The 23,713-nt window shown below is 41.2% G+C and overlaps 1 protein-coding gene and 1 pseudogene across 2 annotated transcripts in view; one reads left to right on the top strand and one right to left on the bottom strand.

Annotated features, from left to right (window-relative positions):
- Positions 1-1,582: 1,582 nt before the first annotated feature.
- Positions 1,583-23,713, bottom strand: part of SMAP2 (small ArfGAP2) — a gene marked incomplete at its 3' end in the record, with an annotated part of 46,992 nt that continues 24,861 nt past the window's right edge. The window contains exons 2-10 of the mRNA XM_079696347.1: positions 17,607-17,740; positions 16,276-16,361; positions 15,207-15,285; positions 8,775-8,861; positions 7,656-7,737; positions 6,501-6,610; positions 5,528-5,693; positions 4,754-5,070; positions 1,583-1,708 (exon numbers count right to left, since the gene is read on the bottom strand). Coding sequence (XP_079552473.1) covers positions 1,583-1,708; positions 4,754-5,070; positions 5,528-5,693; positions 6,501-6,610; positions 7,656-7,737; positions 8,775-8,861; positions 15,207-15,285; positions 16,276-16,361; positions 17,607-17,740 — 1,187 coding nt within the window. The remainder of the gene's footprint in view (positions 1,709-4,753; positions 5,071-5,527; positions 5,694-6,500; positions 6,611-7,655; positions 7,738-8,774; positions 8,862-15,206; positions 15,286-16,275; positions 16,362-17,606; positions 17,741-23,713) is intronic.
- Positions 9,880-11,549, top strand: LOC307047725 (polypeptide N-acetylgalactosaminyltransferase 1-like; annotated as a pseudogene). The gene has a single exon. The product of its transcript is annotated as a polypeptide N-acetylgalactosaminyltransferase 1-like (transcript).

Here is a 23,713-nt window from a genome sequence, read left to right as displayed (position 1 = left end):
ACACCCCTGGAGAAAGGCCCCCTTTCTGACTGCCTGGGCCTGGGCCTGGCCCCTGGGTATGTTCTGTACAAAGTTTTTTGTTTTTTAATGGAAACACAGTTGATTTACAATGTTGTGCTAATCTCTGCTGTACAGCAAAGTGACTCAGTTATATACATATATACATTCTTTTTTTATATTCTTTTCCATTATGGTTTATCCCAGGAGATTGGATATAGTTCCCTGTGCAGTAGGACCTTTTTGTTTATCCATCCTAAATGTAATAGTTTTTAAAAATACGGAAAGTGAGGGAACTGCCCCTTGAAAGCAGAAAACCTGCGTGGAACTCACCCTCCTCCAAGAGTGACACAGTGAGAGCAAGCGAGTGGTCCTTCCCTGCAATATTTATTAAGGAATTTACACATACACAGGAGAAAGGCAACCAGGAGTTGTGGTTCCCAAAGATGAAATCTTTTAAGCAAAGTTTTCTTGTTTTAATCTTCAAGTGGGGTGAATGGTGACTAAGAGGAAAACTGCCCAGGCACTCTGCCTCATACACCTGGACAGGTGGGGACACAGAGCAGCCTGGACACACCGGCAGGAGAGAGTGACTGGCAGGGCGGAGAGGGGAAAGGAGGAAGGGAGCTACCAATGAGATTGTACCTTTTTTTAACTAAAGAAAAACTGGCAACAGTTTTAGGCTGTTGATAAATTAACTCCTCTCTGTTGCAAACCTAAAACTAAAAAAACAAAAACAAAAATACCCAGAGCAGATGGGGAGGGAGTGGGAGGCGGAATACACACACACACACACACACACACACACACACACACACAAGCAGTACACGTTAAGCTCTGCATTCCCACGGGAGGGGTTGGTCCTCCAGCCACAAAGTCAGATCCTACTGAAGGCAGGATGGAGGCAGGGAAACGGGTGTGTGTTTTTGTGGGGAACCTTCGTAGAGTCTTTGGTGCTAATAAAGGCTGGCCGAAGCAGCAAGTCCTGAAGCCTCAGATCCAGAAAGCAATTCAGGGCAAAGTAGAGTCAAAGTTTTGCTCATCCTCATAGGAGGGTGTTTGCCTCACGCCAGGGCTAGGGCCAACCTGCTCTAAGACCCAAGGAATATTTAATCTGATTTCATTACTTTCTTCATTCCCATAAATCAGGGGAGCATGCATGATGCCTCTGTTTTCACCCCAAATTTAAACATATGGAAATAGCTTATCAGACCTTTCTGAGTCTGATAGGAGGTTTCACCTGGTGGGAAAGGTGCTCAAAGGTGTGCACATTGATCCTGCAATCTAAGTGCCTTCTGCCAACAGTTGCTAAGGTGCTGGTGCCAGGAGAGGACCAGGGCTGAGGATGGGGAGGGAGTCAGGAGAGCTGGGGGACAGGCACGACAGAAAACAACAGAGAGGTCCGCGTGTTTGGGGCGTGGCTGGGCTGGGCAGAATGCCAAGTCCCAAGTGACAGATTGAGCAGTTTCTAAACCAAACGGAGAGAGGTAGGAAAGGGGATAGGGGTGGGGGAGCAGCTGGGGAAAGAGGCAGCACGGGGAGAGAGGCGGCTGAGGAGAGTGGCAGTCATCCAGGTGCGTTGTTTTCATTTCCACATCTGAGGGCTGAGAGTCTGATTTGCTGCCTGTCCGTTCCCGCCGTTCATGGACTGTCCATAGCTCAGCATGCTGTTGGCGCCACAGAAGTTCATCCCAGCCATCTGCTGGGTCATCTGAAAGGGAGAGAGGAGACTCTCAGACCAGGCTGTGGGCCTGCGGCCAATTAGAGCAACAGGCAGGGAAGGAGTCCTTCTGCCTGCGGGGAGGGGAGAGTGAGACAAAGGGGAGCTCTGTCGTGGTACATAACTGCCCTGAACCCTCTCGGATCATTCCGAGGATACCAGACCACGAAGATGAAGGACTTGCCAGAAGGGAGATGTTGTCTGAGACCAGTGCTCAGGAAGGGGAAGGGGGAATCCTGGAGCGAGTCAACATAAAAGCGGCATGGGAGGTTAGTCTCTGTTTCTTTTCCAATCTCTCATCCTGAAAAGAAGGGGCCTGTTGTGAACTGGCCGTGGCCAACCCTGAGAGTATAAAGAGAAGCCTCCGCGCTGGCGCTCCTGTCTTATCTCCAGCAGAGTCATTACTGACAGTGTCAGGGAAAGTGCTCGAGCAGAGAAGAAGAAGAAGAAGAAAAGGAAACTGGACCATTCAGAATGAACAAAGGAAGGCAAAAAAAAAAAAAAAAAAAGACCAACATGTCTTCAGGACTTCAGTGTATGAGAAGGGAAATTGCTGGGAGAAAAGAGTCGGTGGCATCAGGCCTGGGTGGGGTTGGGGCCTCTTTATGAATTCAATTGAAAGCCTGGCCTCTGGCAGTGAACAGAAGAAGCTATTTCCCAAAGAAAAATGCCTTATATTTCCCAAGCCTGGTCCATTTTCTGTTTAAGTTCTTTTCCTTTAGGAGAAGGTATAACTATTTTTCTTCCGCCAGCTTTTAAAGAAAATTTCAAACTTACAGAAAGGTTGAAAGAATAGTAGAATGAAACCCATATATCGCTCCTTAAATTCACCAATTGTTAACATTTTTGCCTTATTCTCTCTCTGATATATACATATGTGTCAGCTTTTAAAAATTTTTGAAGGGCACTGAAAATTGCACATATCATGACATTTCACCCCTTAATCAGTCAGGAGTCATCTCATAAGAAAGAAGACTTTCCTAGAACCACATTACAACTAATATGTCCAAGACATTTAATATTAACACTATATTCTAATATACATTACGTTTCAATTTTACATCTCTTTAGTCTCCTTTAATCTAGAAGAGTTCCCACATCATTTTTTCCTGACACTGTTTTAAGAGTCCAGGTTGGTTATTTTGCAGAAAATACTTCAATTTAGATTTATCTCATGTTTTCTTATGATTGGATCCAAGTTAAATATTTTGGGCAAAAATTCTATGTAAGTGATAATGTGTCCTTCTTAGTATAAGATACCAGGAAGCACATGAAATTAATGTGACCCACTGTTGATAATTCTATGTTTGATCACTTATCTAAGGTTGTATCCATCATATGTTCTTTCACTGTACTTAATAAGTAATCTGAAGGGTATTTCTTTGAGAATGTGTGAATACCCTGTTCTTTCTACAATTATTAGTTGTCATTCTTCAGCAAAGAAGGCTTTCCCTCCTTCTATCCCACACCCACTTTTTAAAAATATCACTATGGACTCATGGATTTTTTTTCTTGTCTACAGAGTCTAAAAGTTTACTGGGATATGTTAGAGTTGACCATTCTGAGTCAATTTTTCCAGATACACAGTGGGTTCTTTCAATATTATATTCAAGTCTTTTATTTCTAAGAAATGGTTTTGTATTATAGTTTTAAATATATTAATTCTGTTCCACTATTTTGTCATTTTCTTTGGGAGTCTCCAAATACATTTATGTTAGGTCTTCTTTGCCTAACTTCTGCATTACTTTCTCTCTGATTCTTATTACAACTCTCTATATTTAGTTCTCTTCTCTGAGCTGTTTCATGCCTTTCCTCAATGCCAAATATATTTTCAGTTGAATCTATTCTCCTTTGACTAACCTGTAATTCAGTCTATTTCTAAGATAATTGCGTCATTTTCCAATTTGTTTCCTGAGTTCAGTAAACTTTCACTTCACAACTTCCAGTTTTTTGTCCATTTTGCTTGTAAGTTTTTAAATTTCTGATTCAGGCTGTTTTGTCTTATCTGCAAGTGTTTGTTATAGGACATTTAATTCAGATTGGTGGATTGTGTAACAGTTTTCTTCTACTTCGTGACTGCTTTTGGGGGAGAATTTCCACTTCCTGAAATGTTTTGATTTCCATTTTCTATTTTCTTCTCATAGTAGTTTTGTATGAATGTCATCTGCCACTTTCTGTTTAGTTTGTAGTGTTTTTTCTATTTTTCCGAATCAGCAATAATACAGACAGGTGAGAGGGTTTGGAGAGACTACTAGATTTGTTAGTACAAGAGCGCTCTCTTCTGTTAGTATAGTGAAATGATAATTTGGTGGGAAGGAGAATGGTGGATCTTCTGATTTTGTGATTCTCTTTTCCACTTCTCATTTCTTATTTCACCACCAGGTCTCCAAAGAGCACCCCCTCCTTCTAGGTCATCCCCATCTCTCCTAGACACAATGCTTTTCCAAAGCTACCACCCATAAACCTATATATTTCAAGTCCCTTGTTTTTGATTCTCCAAGTAACCAGAGTTCTACTCCACAACATCTCAGACCTCTTCTCAGCATGTCTCTAATCAGGACAGGTCTTTCTCTTTCTAGGGGGTGATTTTATCTATGCTCTGTCACCTCTAGCCCCCTGCTCCCTCTCCTCTTTTCACATGGTCTCTCTGTGATGCTGGCTCCGCTGGATTTCGGTGTTTATGTGCCTACTGTCATGTAATTTGAGGTTTGTAGTATTCTATTAGATGCGGTAGTCGAGTTATGGGTGCTTTTATTTCCCCTCATTGTTTCTCTGTATAGGTTGTTTTGATGAATGTGTGGAGAGTTTTAGAATTAGGCAGTTACCCGTATTCTACAGGAACCCAAAATGCCTTAGGAAACCTGAGGTTAGACAGATCTTCTGTTAAAAAAATAAATAAATGATGCAAACCCGAGAATGTCTCTGGCAATATCTCATTTACACTGTAAGGATTCAAAGGGTAAGGGAGAGACACTAAGTGAGACAGACGTGAGGGAGGCTCAAAACTCTTGTCCTGAGTGAAATGGAGCAGCTTACCTGAGTAAGGTTCCACTGCAGCTGCTGAGCTGGCTGAACCCCATACATAGTTTGGGGCATAGCTGCCATGCCTGCCATGTAGCCGGCCTGCTGGGTGGTCATCATTCCGTTTGGCATACCCATCATGGATGCCTGCATGCCACCCATATAGCCTGCAGGCATGGCCATGGGGGCAACCATACCAGAAGCTCCTGGCTGAGCTACCATGCCTACTGGTGGGGGCATCATGCTCCCCATTAGGCTGTTAGGAGGTGTAACCCCAGGGAAGCTGGGGTAGGCTGTGGGATATGCCATCTGAGCAGGAGCCATGAACATTGCTGCCAAGAAAACATACATACAGATCTGTTAAAGAGGAATGTGTATGACGTGAGTCCAAACTCTCACTGGCTGCTCCTTTCCAGCTAGAATTCCTCAGGATTACTCAACTCAGAATGCTCTTTTACACAGCAAAACGGTTAGACAGAGCCCCTACAAGACTTGCTATGGCTTCCAGCAGGCTGCTGACCCAGCCACTTCCCCTTTAGGGTCCAGATCCAGACCCTGAGTCAGACTTCACAGAGCTGTGATGCCAGACCCCGCAGAAGTATGGCTCTGAGTTACGTTAATCTCTATCTCCTGATACTCGGTGGCTTCACAAGGAATGTCATGTTCAGGTTTGTTTGGAGTATGATGTCCTGGCCCCCAGAGCAACTGCCCCTGTCGCAACAAATGATTCCTGCATGTAAGGCTTCATGTCTCTGTCCAGCGCATTGCCATGACCCCCATGAACTCTACCTTGGGCAGGCATCTGAGGTGTCTGGGATCCATACAGTGAAAGGATGGAGTCTTTAGAGAGCTGCTTCTTGCCTGTTTCTTCTGATTTGCTCCCTGGCTCTGGAAACAGGTTTAGGTTTTCGGGAACAGAGCCGGCACTCCCCGCGGTTGGCATGGAACCTACAACCTTAGGGCAAAGAGGGCGGGGGGTGGGGATTGGAATGGTCCTCATGGGGGTCTCTGTAAGGACCTCCCGCCTCTCTCTGCCGCTTCTAACATTTGCAATAAGAATTCGTGCCTCGAGTTAAGAGCTTCCTGACACTTTTACCATACAAATATCTGGAAACACCTGATAGTTAAGCTCTGGTACAATTCTTTGTTCTTTAGCAAAACAATGTGATTCGGTGGAAAACTAACACATAAACAAATAAAAATGACCTACAACCGATGCATCCAGAGAGAATTGAATTAAGATCCCAGTGCCACCACTTACTAGTTGTGCAACGAAAAGCTAGTCACATTAACTTTTCTGAACTAACGTTTCCTCATCTATAAAAGATCCATTTTGCAGGGTTGTGGTGAGTATTTTAAATCATAAATGAAATATACAAAATGAGGTACAGAATCACCTAGCACTGTGCCTGTTGTATACAGCAGGTATTCCACAAATGGTAGCCATTAAAGGTTTCAAGTCTTTCCTACTTACAAACTCTCTGGCAATAACTCAGGCTGAGGAGCTGACCTACAGGATCAGCCTTTACAATCTGACACACCTTCAACAGAAGTCCACTCAAAGGGCCCACTCTTTTTGGGCAGGAGACAACATGGAATGAATAGTAACCTTAGGCTGTAACAGAGATGATAACGTTAAGGGAAGAATCAAGAAAACCAAAGTCCAATTCCACCAAGGAAGCATGACTTGGTTCCATGATTAAGTTATCAAAATCACCCTTTCCAGAATGCTCTTTAATCCTGAGGCACCCACAAGACTCACCTTTCTGGAAACTGAAGAAGAGGGAGATGGAACAGAGGCCAAAAGATCTAAATCCTTCTCTAGGGTATTACTGGTCTTACTGCTTGCAATGGAGCAGGACACAGGAGCATCTGGAAAGACAGATCAAAGTTAAAACGTAGCGCTGCTCATTAAGCCCATTCCTTCCTTCTATTCTAGTCACAAAGCAGCGAAGGCCCACATGCTCCATCATGGACCCAGAAATCTATGCTCTGGAACCACCCAGCTTGGATGCGGCATCTCACAAGAGGTCTCACCCCACATTCCCCAAAACAGACTGGAGAAGCCTGTAGTCCAGCTTTCAGGCAAAGGACAGCAGAAACCCAGGCTTGAAGGCTACGTTAGCACCACCACAAGGGGGCTGGCTGGCTCCTTTCGGGCTATTTGAGGGGCAAAGCTGTGTAGGACTCATTTTCAGAGAGAAATGAAAAGTACAGACATTAGAAGCCGAAGTAGCCAATAACCTAAATCAGCAGGAATGGACTGAAACAAAGTATAGCCATCAGTACTGTGAAAGGTAAGAATAGGCCCTTATTTCTGAAAGGGGTAGAACCACTAGCTCAGGGTTTCAAAAGTTTGGAGGAAAATCATGATCACAAGGTAATGGGCCGTCTCAGAAACAGGATGCACCTGGAAAATGAGAGGGATGGGGGCAGGGCTCACAGGTGCTGGTTTAGTGAAACTTGCTAACGTTTAATGAATGCTTAGTTTGTGCTGGGCAAGGAGCTAAGAGTTTTAGAGGCCTTATCTCATTTAATCCTTCCAACATCATCTTTGAAGTAGACTCGTATCATCCTCACTACATAGGTTAGGAAAGTAATGTTTAGAGGTTAGGTAAGCTACCCAAGGTCACATAGATAGTAAGTGGCAGAGTTGGGACTTTGGCTCCAAAGGCCATGCTCCACCACTACTGGACTTAACCACTACTCTATTACTGTACATTTTTCACAGTACAGTGAAACATGAAACACCTCTTAGAACAACTGCTCAGATGTAAAACAACAGGAAGAACACGAGGGAACAATCTTAGTGATGAAGCCACCAACTGAAGAGTCCCATCTCTACCTATCTTCCCAGGATCACAGAGAATTCATCAAAATTTGTATGATTATGGGAGTGGAAAAGTCTAACTCTTACCAAGGCCCAACAAATCCATGACAGGTGCTGTGGATTTCGGGGAACTTTTCCGAGGTAGCTGTAGATCTTCTTTTTTCTGTGGCTAAGGTGAAAATACGTTACAGAAAAAAATAAGCAGGTGTTTTTGAACCTTCTATTCTCCTCTCTACTGTAAAGCCACAGGGATTCTTGGGGCATGGTTGCTGTTATTCAAAGAGAGTTACCAAAGAAACACAACTCAGGAAGTATCGTGTGAAAAAATCAAGTCAGGAGGCACAGTGCAGAAATCAAACCTAACGTGAAAAACAAAGCTGTCATCTGTGCTTATTTGGCTTTCTGAAGAGACAGATCTTTCTGAAACCAAGACAACCACAGATCAGGGTATCCAACAGAAGCAGCAGTTTCTGGTCCCAGGAAAAGCCAAGAATAAAGGCAGGTGTCCGATGGTACAAGAGCCAGCACATCTCCCAGTGATTAGAAAACCTTTAACACCAAAAAGGAGCTCAGTTAAAGGTTACCTAATTCACTCTGCCAGTATCACTAAGGAATGTGTTCTGCAGACAGTGCAATTCAGAATGATGATAAAAGACTCTTCCTTAAGCAAATAGTAAAAAGTCCTCTTTCCCAAGAATCTAAACTCCTATAGTGGAGCATCTACTACCACAATAGGTCCTGTGGGAAAAGAAAGGTGTCTACTTCCATATGACAGAGCAAGAATACAAGAAGGGATGGTTTAAAATGGATGAGGATAGCCTGGCTTCTGGACTGTTCTTAACCACAGCAGGAAAACGAGGTAAAGAAGGTCTAAGGAGAGAAGGACTAATGTAGCCTCTGTTCAGAAGGTGTCACAGAGCCTTGGCATTCTGCCATGAAACGTGCCTCTTGCTCAGATGGGACAGATGCATTTCCTAAGCTCCCATCTGGACCCCAAAAGAAGTGTCACAGAGCAGATCAGGCAGCAACAAGGCAATGAGAAAGCAGCAGAAATGTCAGCGGGTGATCTAACCTAAACGTGGCCCCCCTTTAGCCCCAGGTGCAATGGTGCGATATGCTATCAACACCACCCCACCTGTCCCCTCCACATGTGAACACGCCATGTGAACAAGGCCGTCCACACAGTGCACATACTTCCCCACTTACCATTTTAACTTTCTCAAAAACAACAGGTTCCATTTTTTTCTCCGGAGCTGGTTCGCTCCCTCTTTTCCACTTGTCATCTTTTTCTTTCTATGATGATTTAACAAAACAAGACAAAGAACAGGCCCACTGGTGACTAACAGTTCAACAAATTATAACCTCAAATGGCCCAAAAGGACACAAATATCCCTACTGAATCTGATGTAGGAGTCTGACAAACTCGGGGTTTCTTGGTGTGGGGCATGAGCGTTGGCCTCTTCCACCCTGGCCTCAAGGCTGCAAGAGGCGTCTTTCAAATTTCTTAAGCACCTCCCTCCTCGTTCTAACACACTTATGACCGCTAGTGTGCAGACTGGGTTATCTACAGGGGTTAAACCATCTCACCGGTTTTGCTGCCCCTTTTGGACCCTAGTTTAACTTGCTCATCTTGGCACAGGGGTGAAAACTGTTCATCTGACTCGGCATACAGCCTCTGTGATTTTCTAACTTCCATCAAAAGTTCTCTCCCTCTTCATCTCCTTTTTTAAAAAGAAGAAAATAAACCAAGCTTAAAGATTAGAAAAACAAAAACCAAGAAAATAAGGCAAAAATGAGTAAAAGGATTCAAGTATCCCTTTTAGGGTGTCCTGAATGCATCATCTGTATAAAACCAAAAAGCACATCAAAACCAGAATATTAGAAAGTCTTTCTCAGCTTTTGTTACTTTCAGAGGCAGTCTCATAATACTTTCACAGATTATACTGTTACTGGTCACATTTTTATCATCAAAAGAAATCTGAATGCATAACAGAGCCACAAAGTAAACAAGAACACAGGCATATAAAAGGAAGTATAGGCGGCGGAGGCAGGGCTCGCGTCGGGGGAGCCACAGGCAGTGGTCGAGGAGGCGGCGCAGCGGACGGCAGCCGGACAAGTAGCGCCCGCGCTGCGGCCCATAGGACCGCGCCGCGACCGCCCGGGCCGGCCCCGAGGAGCTCCCGCCGCCGCCGCCGCCGCCGCGCGGACCAAGGTTATGAACGTGATTTCTGATGAAACTGGATTGGAATAATTTTCATGATCTTTGTATATTTATATAGATTTTTAAATTTTGCATTTGACTTAAAGTGCCATGAGAAAATTTGCGTATTGCAAGGTGGTCCTAGCCATCTCCTTGATTTGGGTACTCTTGGGTATGTTCCTGCTGTTTTACTTCAGTGAATGCAAAAAATGTGATGAAAAAACAGAGAGAGGACTTCCTGCTGGGGATGTTCTAGAGCCAGTACAAAAGCCTCATGAAGGTCCTGGAGAAATGGGGAAACCAGTTCTTATTCCTACTAAAGAGGATCAAGAAAAGATGAAACAGATGTTTAAAATCAATCAATTCAATTTAACGGCAAGTGAGATGATTGCACTCAACAGATCTTTACCAGATGTTAGGTTAGAAAGGTGTAAAACAAAGGTGTATCCAGATAATATTCCTGGATACAAGGAATATTATCACAACGAGTGTGGTGATTGTTTCCCACAGTGAGGCTTGGAGCACACTTCTGCGAACTGTCCATAGTGTCATGAATCACTCACCAAGACACATGCTAGAAGAAATTGTTCTAGTAGATGATGCCAGTGAAAGAGACTTTTTGAAAAGACCTCTAGAGAGTTATGTGAAAAAATTAAATTACCAGTTCATGTAATTCGAATGAAGCAATGCTCTGGATTGATCAGAGCTAGGTTAAAAGGAGCTGCAGTGTCTAAAGGCCAAGTGATCACCTTTTTAGATGCTCACTGTGAGTGTACAGTGGGGTGGCTGGAGCCTCTCTTAGCCAGGATCAAACATGACAGGAAGACAGTGGACTATCCTATCATTGATGTGATCAGTGATGATACTTTTGAGTACATGGCAGGTTCTGACATGACCCATGGTGGATTCAACTGGAAGCTTAATTTTCGCTGGTATCTTGTTCCCCAAAGAGAAATGGACAGAAGGAAAGGTGATCGAATTCTTCCTGTGAGAACACCTACAATGGCAGGAGGCCGTTTTTCCACAGAGATTACTTTCAGGAAATTGGAACATATGATGCTGGAATGGATATTTGGGGAGGAGAAAACCTAGAAATTTCCTTTAGGATTTGGCAGTGTGGAGGAATTTTGGAGATTGTTACTTGCTCACACGTTGGACATGTGTTTCAGAAAGCTACACCCTACACGTTTCCAGGAGGCACAGGGCAGATTATCAATAAAAATAACAGATGACTTGCAGAAGTGTGTATGGATGAATTCAAGCATTTCTTCTATATAATTTCTCGAGGTGTTACAAAGGTAGATTATGGAGATATATCACCAAGACTTGGTCTAAGAAGCAAACTCCAGTGCAGACCTTTCTCTTGGCACCTAGAGAATATTTATGCCGATTCTCAGATTCCACATCACTATTTCTCTTTGGGAGAGATACGAAATGTGGAAACAAATCAGTGTCTGGATAACATGGCTAGAAAAGAGAATGAAAAAGTTGGAATTTTTAACTGTCACGGTATGGGAGGTAATCAGGTTTTCTCTTACACTGCGAACAAAGAAATTAGAACAGATGACTTTTGCTTGGGTGTCTCCAAACTTAATGGCCCAGTCACAATGCTCAAATGCTACCACCTAAAAGGCAACCAACTTTGGGAGTATGACCCGGTGAAATTAACCCTGCAGCATGTGAACAGTAATCAGTGCCTAGATAAAGCCACAGAAGAGGATAGCCAGGTGCCCAGCATTAGAGACTGCAATGGAAGCCAGTCCCAGCAGTGGCTTCTTTGACATGTTACCCTTCCAGAATTCTGAGACCAAATTTACAAAAAAAGAAAAAAATAAGGATTGACTGGGCTACCTCAGCATCCATTTCTGCCACATTCTTAAGTAGCAAAAAAGGAAAAGTGCTTTCCTCCTGTAGGATGTAGGGTTTATCAGCCATTAAAACTTAGACTGCTCTCGCTTTCACTAGCTGTGAACCGGCCCTCCTGTTCAAGGATATGAAACTACATAGTAGCAAGACTGTGCACACTGATGTTTACAAGATTGGAAGAGTCTTCCGTCAAGAATCATTGTAAAGAATATTCAGACTGAAACAATCTATGAAATGTGATTTCCAGAGAGCTGTACCTTTTATGGTTTGCTTGCACATCAGTAATTTCTGCTGAATATGCTGTTATAATGAAGAGACGTCCAAGATTTTTTTTCTGATTAGAACTGGTAGCCAGTGTATTAAATATTGATATAAAAATAAATGAAAAAGAACTGGAACCAGATTCAGAATCATGAAAACATTTTTACAACAATTTAAAAAACTATATTAAACAGGGTTTAAAGGAAATTAAAACAGAACTATGAGAAGTACAATTTGTTATAGTATAGTATCAAATTTCTATATAGACTTTATACCTCAGTGGGGAAAAATAACTGATTCCGATGACATTCATTCTGTTTTCATCTGTGATAGTCATGGATGCTTTTCTTTTCCCTTGGGGTGCTGAAATTGAGCTGAAAAAGTGGCTCTTTGAACATAGGTTTAATTGCTTTCTACAGTTTTTTAATTTAGTATGTGGGCTGTTGGAATTGTAATTTTTAATTGCCTTCAAAACATGGAGATTTAAAATAATGTCTGGTCTCACTGAACAAGTTTGATATCCCAGTTGCTCTTGGGTCAACTGCCTTATAGACTTTCTCTCATACACACAAATTTCTTATTAGATTTTCAACTCCCTAACTTGATTCAACTGATTATGCTTAATACCCAAGATTCATACTACTGTACTACAGATTTGTTTTCGCAGCAGTAAATCGTCTGTTCTTTGTTTATGATTCCACTCAACAAAAGGCCTGTAGAAGTGATTTATTATTTGGGTATTTGGAGATGATACGTTTGATGGTTTTTTGGAAAACTTTTTCACTCCATACTCAGATGTGCTTCATTGTCACGTGCATATTTACATTAGGTTCTTGAATTGTAATGTTGATCTGCTTTTTTTAAAAATAAAATTTGACTAAAAAAAAAAAGGAAGTATAGCATACACATGAAAAATGGTCAGCCCTGCTAATGATCAAAAAGTGAAATTTAAAATTCATTTTTGGGGGAATTCCCTGGAGGTCCAGTGGTTAGAACTCTGCACTTACATTGCTGAGGGCCCAGGTTCAATCCCTGGTTGGGGAGCTAAGATCCCTCAAGCTGCAAGGCATAGCCAAAAAAAAAACCAAAAAAACAAAACACTTTTTGAGGGAGAAAAATCTTAATAATAATATCTAATATTGGTAGGGATTGAGTAAAACTACCACTCTTACCCAATGCTGAGAAGACAGTATAAAATAGCACAACTTCTAGAAAGTATATTGGCAAAAGTACAAAGAAAAATACTGAAACCCTTTGCCCTAGGTAATATGATATTTTGTAATGTATCTTAAGAAAATAATCCAAAACATGGAAAAGGTTATATACACCAAGAACTTCAACCCAGAATTTTATATGCTGAAGAAAAACTTAACCTTTACGCCACAGGGCAGAATAGTAAAATAAACTGTGATCTAGTTACTCACTGAATAAGATTCAACAATTACAAGTTGTGAAAACTAACAAGTAATGTTACAAAAAAAATGATCTGTTAAGTCGAGTGAAAGCAGGAGACATTCCATATAACTGTATTATAATTACGCCTCCAAAAAGTAGGAAAAAAATGGGCGAACACACCAAAATGATAATCATTAGTAAAGATAAGAGTAGGCATGGATTTTCCACTTTAACTTTCATATTATCTATAAAGTGGTATTATAATCATGAAGAACACACGCAGCTATGTCTGTTTCATGCATAGTGTAATGCTTTAATACAGAACACTTTATTTCTTGAAGTTAAAAATGTCTTATCTGTCCATTTAAAAAGAATACTGTTTAACACAGCCAGTTTCTTTTAGGTTTGATAATAAATGCCTTCACTTAGCAAATATTAATTCTTGGCATATAAATCTTCACAAGAGTACTTTTTAAAAATCTAAGTACATCAAATAAAAAAGTTTGAAATAGCTCTTTGGCACATAGGAAATATTTCCTTCCTAAATGAAAACATTCAGTGAGTAAAACAGGCTGCTTTCATGGGTACGGTACACCAGCAACCTAATTACGAATGAACACTATCTATCTCCATATAGCTACTCTTTCCTCTTCTCCCACCTTCTGAATTATCTCAGATACCTTTTTCTGACCTCATCTGATTTCATATGTTCTGGTACAATGAATAGAGCTAAGGAGACAGACCATAGTTTTCTACAAATGAAAGGAAACGTTTGTGCTTTGGTTTCAAACCCTTTTGGATGATGCCATCCAAGCCGTACCTGTACACTGGGTTAATTCTTTCTTGGGACAGTTACAATAACTTCCAGGTCCCTTTTCTGGATGACTGTGAGGTAAGAGTCCTTCATACTAAGTTGAGAAGGAATTATCTTTACCTAACTACACGTATTACAGTGCACTCGCCTACACTGAAATTCACCTCCCAGTTAGTGTCCCTTTTCACACAAGCTCAAAAGATCAGTCTGGAGCTGATTCCAATTAGCTTGACTTTAAATTACCTGGAAGGGCTTAGAGCCCTGTGTAAACTTAATGATTTCACTGGCTAGTACATCTTCCATTAAAATAAATAACAGATAGAAGATCTGTTAGATAGCTAGATAGGTCCTTGGCTAGAACTGGAGAATCCCATATTCTCCATACTTCCTTGGTTAGAGAAACAGTCAATTATTCCAAGGCAAATTTACTATAGAGTCTTGTCAAAGGCTTTTTGAAGGTCTAAATAGTCATATTTATTGGTTCCACTCTCATTGTCATTAGTCAGGCATATTTTCTTCTTCCAGAAACCGTGTTGTTTTTCCTCCTGTATGTTATACTTGTCCAGTTATACACTGTATTTCAGATTCTAACTACACGCCTAGGATGAAAAGCGTATTTGGCAACTGGGAGTCTCCTAAAACCCCCTCTCAAGAACAAGGGTCCCATTGGCAGTCTGTCGACACACTGGAAATAATATTCCGGTCAAACTGAAGGAAACTCTGGTGCTTTAATTACACCTAATTTTGTTGACTGCATTTACAGCAAAAAAATGCACACACACGTGTATATACATACACACACATATTATTCTGTTTGATCTAGTATGCCCAACATGTCCATTTGAAGAATTTGGAGCTGGGAATCACTAACATCTAAATCCAAATCAAGGTAAAGAATTCACTGATGGTTGGTCCATCCCTGCGGCAAAAGTTTGCTCCATGATACCTCATGGTCTTGATTCTATAGCTGGCTTTTTTCTACTATTTTTTTTTTTCTTTATGGTCTTAGAGTATTTTGGTAGCTGTTCTTCAAATTCCCACCTGGGTTGATTAATAAGCAAATTACTTATTATGAAAAAAACTTGAAAGATTTACAACCAACCCTAAAGGCATTGATGTCCAGACTTCGGTCCATGTATTTCTTCTTCTCATATTTATCTCGAATAAATCCCTCGACAGCTCTGCAAAAAGCTTATTAAGGATAAATCAAACAAATCTTTCTCATGGAATGACTATAAAAGGTCAATTTGTATCCCATGGAACATTGTTCTCCTCTCTCCCTCCTGCCTGGTTTCCCCATATGGCTCCTGTCTCTTCACGTGGTGTTTCCCTGACCAAAACCTTTAAATGCCTCCTTCGTGGTTACTGCAGGGAAACACCATTTCCTAGGATTTTCCTTCAGAGTAATGATAGCAGAAAATGGGATCAATCTTCATTTTGACATCAGTGGAGCCTGTGGTTGTTCTAGAATACAGGTAAAGCCGTCAATTATCTATTTTAAAGCCCTTAAGTCAACAAGTCTTAAACAAAGGCACCCAAGTGCCCCTTATAACCTTTTGTGCCCCACTGCCAGATTCTGATCAGTGGATCCTCTGCAGGGCCCCAAATCTGCATTTAACAGGTTCCACCTGCACCCACCAAAAGCAAACTCTAACAAGATGGTCTGCAAACCACATTTTGAGAAGCACTGCGTTCAGGGGGTTTGGTTTTGTGAGCTGGGTGTTATCTCCTTTTGAGGGGATGGGGGAAGAAAGTTATGGATTAACTGGTCAACAACAGTTAATTCTTTGAGCTAGGACATAAAAAGGTGTTAAAAATGAATGGCAATTTTGCTAACTCGACATAGCACAATAAACTATTCTTTTTATCAAACAATGGTTTCAGAGATCCAAAAGTTATTGGAGATGTCACTTTATGGAAGAATTCACAGTGAACCACTGCAGTCTTAATTCCTGAACAAGTCTTCCCCATGTGACACCACCATTCTGACATTAGAAAGTATACGTGGACTTCCTGTGTGTCTTGGTTGCAGGAGAAAGGAAAAGCCAGACTTCGACTAATCCACATATAAATATGGCCCAGTCAGATCATGGGTTCTGAGTCTTGTGTGACTCTCCCAAAACACCAAAAAAAAAACCACTCAGCCTTCTGAGTTGCTCCAGAAAAGATACGGGTCTATTTGAGGTCGCCGAAAGGTCTCAGGCAGGTAGGCTTCATAAAGTCGGTTTGCCTTTCCATTCCCCATCTCTTGCATGCACTGCAATAAAAAAGATGTGGAAACAAGGAATGTCACGTCAGGAAAGAACTGAAAAACTTCTCACCCAATGGTACCATTTTACAATTGAAGAACCAACCTAGGGAGTGGAAGACCCGAGATTTAAACCTGTATCCTGGTTTCCAATCCATGAGTCTCTCTGCTCTACTCCCAACCATTTACTTTCACAGCTGTCTTTCCTGCCACCCCTCCTCCTTTTATTGAAAGATTTGTCTGACAGGATACATTTAATTCAATAATAATTCAAGATCCCATGTGAAAGTCCAAGACATAGCTGCCAATCAAAATGTCTACTTGGCAGGCAATAATCAGTGCCTAATTAGGCAGGCAATAATCAGGAACAATTACAATTCTGAGTTTACAGCAGTAATTAACCTATTCCGCTGTATTACCAATAAATGTGTTTCTCATTAGGCTTTTGAAAGACTCCTTAACGCTTGTGAGAGAGAAATTCCAAGATTTTAAAAAATCTTCAAATTCCCAAATATCTCCATGGCATGTAATTTCCTTCATAAGATACAGTAAAGTGTAACTGGAAAATATAACTAACCTTTTAGTCCTTTAGTGAATCCATAAAAATAATCTAAAGTAACTTCTAAAGCCATTTTCTGTTAGGAATAACCTCTTATTTCTAACACCAACTTTAGCAACTGGTTTTCTTTGGAGCTTCTTTCCCCCCAAACAAAAAAAAAAAATTTTTTTTTAATTACTTTAACAAGTTTCAATGCAGGAAGAGAATATAGAACAATGAAGCCACATCGAGGTGCAGCTCTTGGGCCAGGCTGGACTCACTGACTTAAGTGCCTCATGCCCAGCCCACCAACCTAACAGCAAGCAAGATTCATATATGCATTTCTGCAATAAAACACTATTATAAGTCTACGTGTTGGAGGGTTTTCTTTTTTTAAGTGAGTATCTAAAACTATAAACGTTAGATCTGCAAATGCCAAGGCCCTTAGAAAATAATCCAAAGATCCCCCTTTATACCTTCATGGATCCATGGGGTCCTAGTCCATAGACTATTAGTGCTTTGAAGGAAGCAAAATATAAGTAGAAAAACTTGTGTCTTAAATATAAAGATTAAAAATGTTAAATGTGACATAAGTGTTTAACAACTAAACTTTCCTTTACCTTCACCTTTATGCCCAGTTTGACTGAAATTCATCCGGAACTACTTTTACATGGAAGTATGGGAGCAGTTGACTCACTCTTGGGCTGTGTAAATACCTGGATCTGTTCCTGAGTCCACTGGTCGAGGTTAACTGATTTTACCCTGGATATGTGCACCCCGAGATTCCTGTGGATTCCAGCACATCGAATGCAGATGAACACACCAATGTTCCAGGAGGCCCATCGTGGTCCTGTGAAGGTCAGGAACAGGGCAATAAAGTACAAATTAAAACAACATTCAAGACCCAAAGTGGAATATTTAGATTATCAGACAACATTTCTGCTAGAACTTAAGTGAGAGAATTGTTACCACAATCATCTTTAAAAAACTTTTTTTTAGATTTTATTTTTATTTTTTTGGCTGTGCTGTGCAGCTTGCAGGATCTTAGTTCCCCAACCAGGGATTGAACCTAGGCCCTGGCAGTGAAAGTGCTGAGTCCTAACCACTGGACTGCCAGGGAATTCCCATAATCACCTTTCTTTAAAAAATTGGTTTTGTTCATTCCTCCAAGAATCAGCTTGCTTTAAGTTTAAATTTTTTTAAGTGTACAACACAGTGGTTTTTAGTATTCTCAGACAGTTGTACACCATCACCACTATCTAATTCTGGTGATGGTGTACACCCCAAAAAGAAATCTCAAGCCCATTAGCAAGCACTCCCCATTTCCTCCCAACTTCCCCCACCCCAGCCCCAGGCAACCACAAATCTACTTTCTGTCTCTGTAGATTTGCCAGTTCTGGACATTTTATATTAATGGGATTATATAATGTGTGGGCATTTGAGTATGGAGCAGCTTTTTACAGTGTCTGATAATATGAGTGTTGAAATGCAAATATTATAATACTGTTACTCATGGTTTTTAAAAATCCCAGGAGAACAATGGGAAGTCATGTCACATTCTATTTAGTATCTTACACGAACAGCCCTCCCTCAAGAAACATTTCAATGGTAGTGAGACCTGGATTCAGTTTTCCTACCAGGAAAAAAGATACAGACATGCCATGCCAGCTCAAGGCTCAGCCTGAAATTTAAAACTTTGTTTATCTTCCCCTCCCAACCAGGCCTATAAAATATGCATCCAGATTCACTTAATAGGATCCTTTCCCCTCGGGCTGATGTCCCTACTTTACCCAACTACAGAATTATTTAGATTCACGATTGTCAAACAATAAAGATGCTTATAGCAATAAAAAAGAAATCTCAGATATGTATTTCAGTAAAATTCTGTTACATAATCTCCCATCCCCTGCCAACTTTGCTCACCCTAATAATCACTCTGGGAAATTTTCAAACTCTTCTTCATAATTTTTATACAGGATAAAACTGACTTACTCTTATATGACACCTGCCAAACACTTGCTGAAAAATCACTAATATTTCCTCTGCCATCATTCCACTAAGCAGAAATTTACCATATAAAAGAAGCATGATGTCAAAGTTAGAGGTTTTGATAAAGAGGTGAAAAGACACTAGTTGATTTTCTACAGAGATAAACAGGACCTGCATTTGGAGCAACAAAGGACATGAGGTTTCAATTCTGTTGGTCTAAGGGTTTTGGCAGCAGTTTTATTAATAAGGGAATGCTAAAATCATATGGCAGAAAATTATTCTTAGGAATTTGAATCCGCAATTATTATAAGTAAGAATGTAATTTTTGGACAAAGATATTACTGATACTACAGCAAAAACTACAAATACAGAAGGCTCAAGTCCTCCTTATAACCACCAGGTGGCGTTCTCTGCCTGAAATTTTATCCCAATACCCTCTTACTGCTCTAATCTTGCTAGCCTCAGATTTATCTTCTAAAAAGACCTTCAGTCCCTTCAAATCCCCAGACAGATTTGCACAGATTTGCTATGTAGCCAATAAACACACAAATGATCCACACACTTCTTTCAGTGGGAGTTAACATAAACACAAAACAGAAAACCTAAATAGATGTGAATGAGGTTCCTTAGCGTGCTGTATGTCTATTTTGGGTTACAGTTTTCATAAAGGAACTCAGATAAAATCTAAATTATACAGGATTTAAAATGGGACCAAAAGTTAATATTTCATGTTTCTTTACCATTTTTCCCTTTGCTTGAGATTCTAGAACTCATAAGATAGTTACATTATATTTGTTTGCTAATAAAATCAGAAGCCAAAAACACTAATTAAAAGGTAGCTGTGGGACTTCCCTGGTGGTGCAGTGGTTAAGAATCTGCCTGCCAATGCAGGTGACATGGGTTCGATCCCTGGTCCGGGAAGCAACTAAGCCCGTGTGCCACAACTACTGAGCCTGCTCTCTAGAGCCCGCAAGCCACAACTACTGAAGGCCACACGCCTAGAGCCCATGATCCACAAGAGAAGCCACTGCAATGAGAAGCCCGCGCACCGCAATGAAGAGTAGCCCCTGTTCACTGCAACTACAGAAAGCCCGTGCTCAGCAACAAAGACCCAACACAGCCAAGAATAAAATTAAAAATTAAAAAAGTAAAAAGTTACCTGTGGAATGTTATGCTATTTGCTTCCTGACCCTAAGTCTGGAGAAGGTGATTCCCAAACATCTAAGCTACTGTCACAAATGTGGAATTTCTCCAGATGCCGTTCCAGAGTATTTAACGTCTCTTTGCCTCGGAGGAATACAAGACTAAATCCTGATATTCTAGAGCCACTAACAAGGCCTCAGTATAGAAACACAGGCAATAAAATTTTCATGAAAGGTCAGAGGAAGCCTTCTCTGCTCCCCCTCCCACATCCCTCCTACAACCTTTTCCCAGTGAAATACGGACAGTTCTATCTCAGACACTCAGCCTCCTTTAGTTTTAAGCCACTAGATTTATTAATCAATAACTGCATGCTCCATAAAGGATTCTGAAATTGGAGAAAAGGAAAACACAGGAGAGATACTTATATGGCTGAAAATATGGGAAAATGGTGTTATTAAAAGCATAATCTTTGCAGCCAGAAAAAAACTTACATTTCGAAGGTCAGCTTCATCAATGATTAGCTGTGTGACCTTCAGAGAGATACTTAAGCTTCCTAAACCCCAGTTTCCTCATCTACAAAATGTGTACAATAATATTCACATCACAGTGCTGAGAATATGGAGGGGTAATAATAAAAGAGAGCTACATATAAGAACATGGCATAGAATGAGATTTCTGGAACCCATTTCCCATTCATCTCCTTCATGATAAAAGCATGTTTTGTTTTGTTTTTTAATTAATTTATTTATTTTTGGCTGTGTTGGGTCTTCGTTGCTGCGCCTGGGCTTTCTCTAGTTGCAGCGAGTGGGGGCTACTTTTCGTTGTGGTGTGCGGGCTTCTCATTGCGGTGGCTTCTCTTTGTTGCAGAGCACAGGCTCTAGGCATGCGGGCTTCAGTAGTTGTGGCACGTGGGCTCAGTAGTTGTGGCTCGCAGGCTCTAGAGCGCAGGCTCAGTAGTTGTGGTGCACGGGATTAGTTGCTCCGCGGCATGTGGGATCTTCCCCGACCAGGTCTCGAACCCGTGTCCCCTGCATTGGCAGGTGGTTTCTTAACCACTGCACCACCAGGGAAGTCCGATAAGGGCATGTTAATGAATTCATATGTATAAACCAACACTATGCAACACCACAGAATGCTGCTTCTTAGACAGGAATGTGAGTTCTAGTCCTAAAACGTCAAAATCAAAATCAATGGACTGAAGAGCAGAAAGAAACTTACCCTGGATAGAATTTCAAAGTCTTCTAGAAAACATGAAATTTTAAGCAGCTTCTTTTATCTCCCTCAAAATATTCCTTGAGAATATACTACTTAAACCCCCAGCTGTTCCTCTTTTCTGTTATACGCCCCCGCCCTGCCCTGGTGTCCATACACGCCTCCACTGCACACACAGAGGAAGGTGGGAAGCTGACAGCCATCTGATGTGCCTGGATTCCACAGTACCTGGTACTGTTGCTACAAGGCCAGCCTACTTAAACATGGGATACATGCAAAGATAATCCAATTGTTCCATACACATTGGCCATGGCAACCAGGGAGAAAATATAAAAGATACCATTTTGAAGTTGAAAATGGAAAGAGACTCTGAGAGGCAACATTTCAAACCATTTTGAAAGTAAAGAGGATAGACAGCGATATAAACTGGTAGTGATTAGCACAACATAAGAGCAAGGTCATGGCTAAGTGAACATATTCATCAGGGGCCTACAAGCAGGCTCAGGAAGCATTAAGCAATATTAAAATTAATAAATAATCACTCTGCAATGAGGGATCAGTAAAAATGAAGAAAGTATATGGATTTGGCTAATATGTCAAGAAATCAGCTCTAGTAAGTACCAGCCCAGTATCAGGGAAATCTGGGCTTACACTGACTAGTTACATGCCTTTTGACAAGATTCTCCAGGGCTTATCTCTCCACTTGTAAAATGGAAAGCATATAAATAAATCCAATTTACATTCAACTACTGGATGGCTTCTACGTAACCGAGTTAACTACTGATGCCCAGCTGCACATTTTTCTTGCTGCTGAAACTTCCCCCATCACCAGAGCCACTAGGCCTAGGAGGGTTCTGGGCTTGAGAAACCAGCAGAGAGAAGAGAACTAGAGTTACAGATAGCTTGAAGCTACTATTATAATAATTACAACTTGTTGATCTCTAAGCTATAGAGTTACAAAAAATAAATGTTAAGGGGGAAAAAAATTGCTAAATCAATGGATACCCATAAGTTAGACCTGCCAGCATCTTGGAGCTGTTGAAAAGCTCTTCAGCAGGAAGGGTCAAGGAAGGGAGAGAAATTCTCTTCCATCTTCCATCCAAGCCCTGTTGAATCTACCTTGGAAACTTACCCAGAATCTATCCATTTCTACCTAGACCTTCTCATATCTCACCTATAGGCATTCATTTTTTTAAAACGGGCATAAGATTTTTTTGTTAGCTCTTCTTTAAAAATTTTTATTGCAATATAGTTAATTTACAATGCTGTATTAAGCATTCATTCTTTTAATATTATTTATTGAGTACCTACTATGTGCCAAGCACTCTGCCTGCTAGGTACCAGGAATACAAAGGCAGAGACAATGAAGATGAGATTCCCTATTTCAAAGAGCTCACTGAGTAACAACTAAACAGACTCCCACCAGAATAATCTCTCCAAAACACAAATCTGTACAGATCAGGCCCCCAAATGTAAACTTTTCATGTAGTCTCAAATTTAGAAGTGAAAATGTAAATTGGTGCTAATTTTCTGAATGGCATATTCCAAACTGAACTCTCAATCTCTTGCCACAAAACCTGTTCTTCCTCCATTCTTCTCCATCTTAATCAATTACACCTCCATCCATTCAAACGCAGCAGTCAGAAATTTATATATCATTTTCTTTTTTTTTTTTTTTTTGCGGTACACGGGCCTCTCACTGTTGTGGCCTCCCCCGTTGCGGAGCACAGGCTCCAGATGCGCAGGCTCATCGGCCATGGCTCACGGGCCCAGCCGCTCCGCGGCATGTGGGATCTTCCTGGACTGGGGCACGAACCCATGTCCCCTGCATCGGCAGGCGGACTCTCAACCACTGCGCCACCAGGGAAGCCCTATACATCATTTTTTATACCTCTCTTCTTCAACCGCCATATCTACACCATCACCAAGACCAAATATCTCTCAAATCAGTATCTCCTCTCTCCATCTGCAACACTATTTCTCTAATCCAAACTCACCAGATCTCTTGGACTAGTGCAATAACCTCCTAATTAATGTCTCTCTCCGCTTTTACATTCCCTTCTCCTCCAACACCAAACCAAAACCATTCTCTGCAAAACAGTCAGCTTGAGCTCTTAAAGAAGCAAAAGTGACCTTGTCACTCAGCTGCTTAAAACCTTTCTAGGGAAGCCTGCCTTCTGTCACTGTTGGATTAAAGAACAAAATCCTTAACATGGTCTCCAAGGTCTTCTATGATCTGGCCCATGGCTACTTCCCCAGCTTCTCAACTCCAATCACGCCAGCCTTCTTTCATTTCCTCAAAACGCCAACAGGTTCTTTACTTAGGGCTTCTGGCCTTTGTACACGCTGCTCTCACTGCCTAAAGAGCTCCTTCCCCAACCATTATCCACCCCTTGTAGCCTGGTCAACTACTATATATCATGAAGGTCTCAGCTGAAAAGCTTCTTCCTCAAAGGAGCCTTTCCTTGGTCCCCCAATC

This window comes from Hyperoodon ampullatus (genome assembly GCF_949752795.1).
Source record: "Hyperoodon ampullatus genome assembly, chromosome: 2".
NCBI lineage: Eukaryota > Metazoa > Chordata > Mammalia > Artiodactyla > Ziphiidae > Hyperoodon > Hyperoodon ampullatus.
This window is presented reverse-complemented; position numbering and strand designations above follow the sequence as displayed.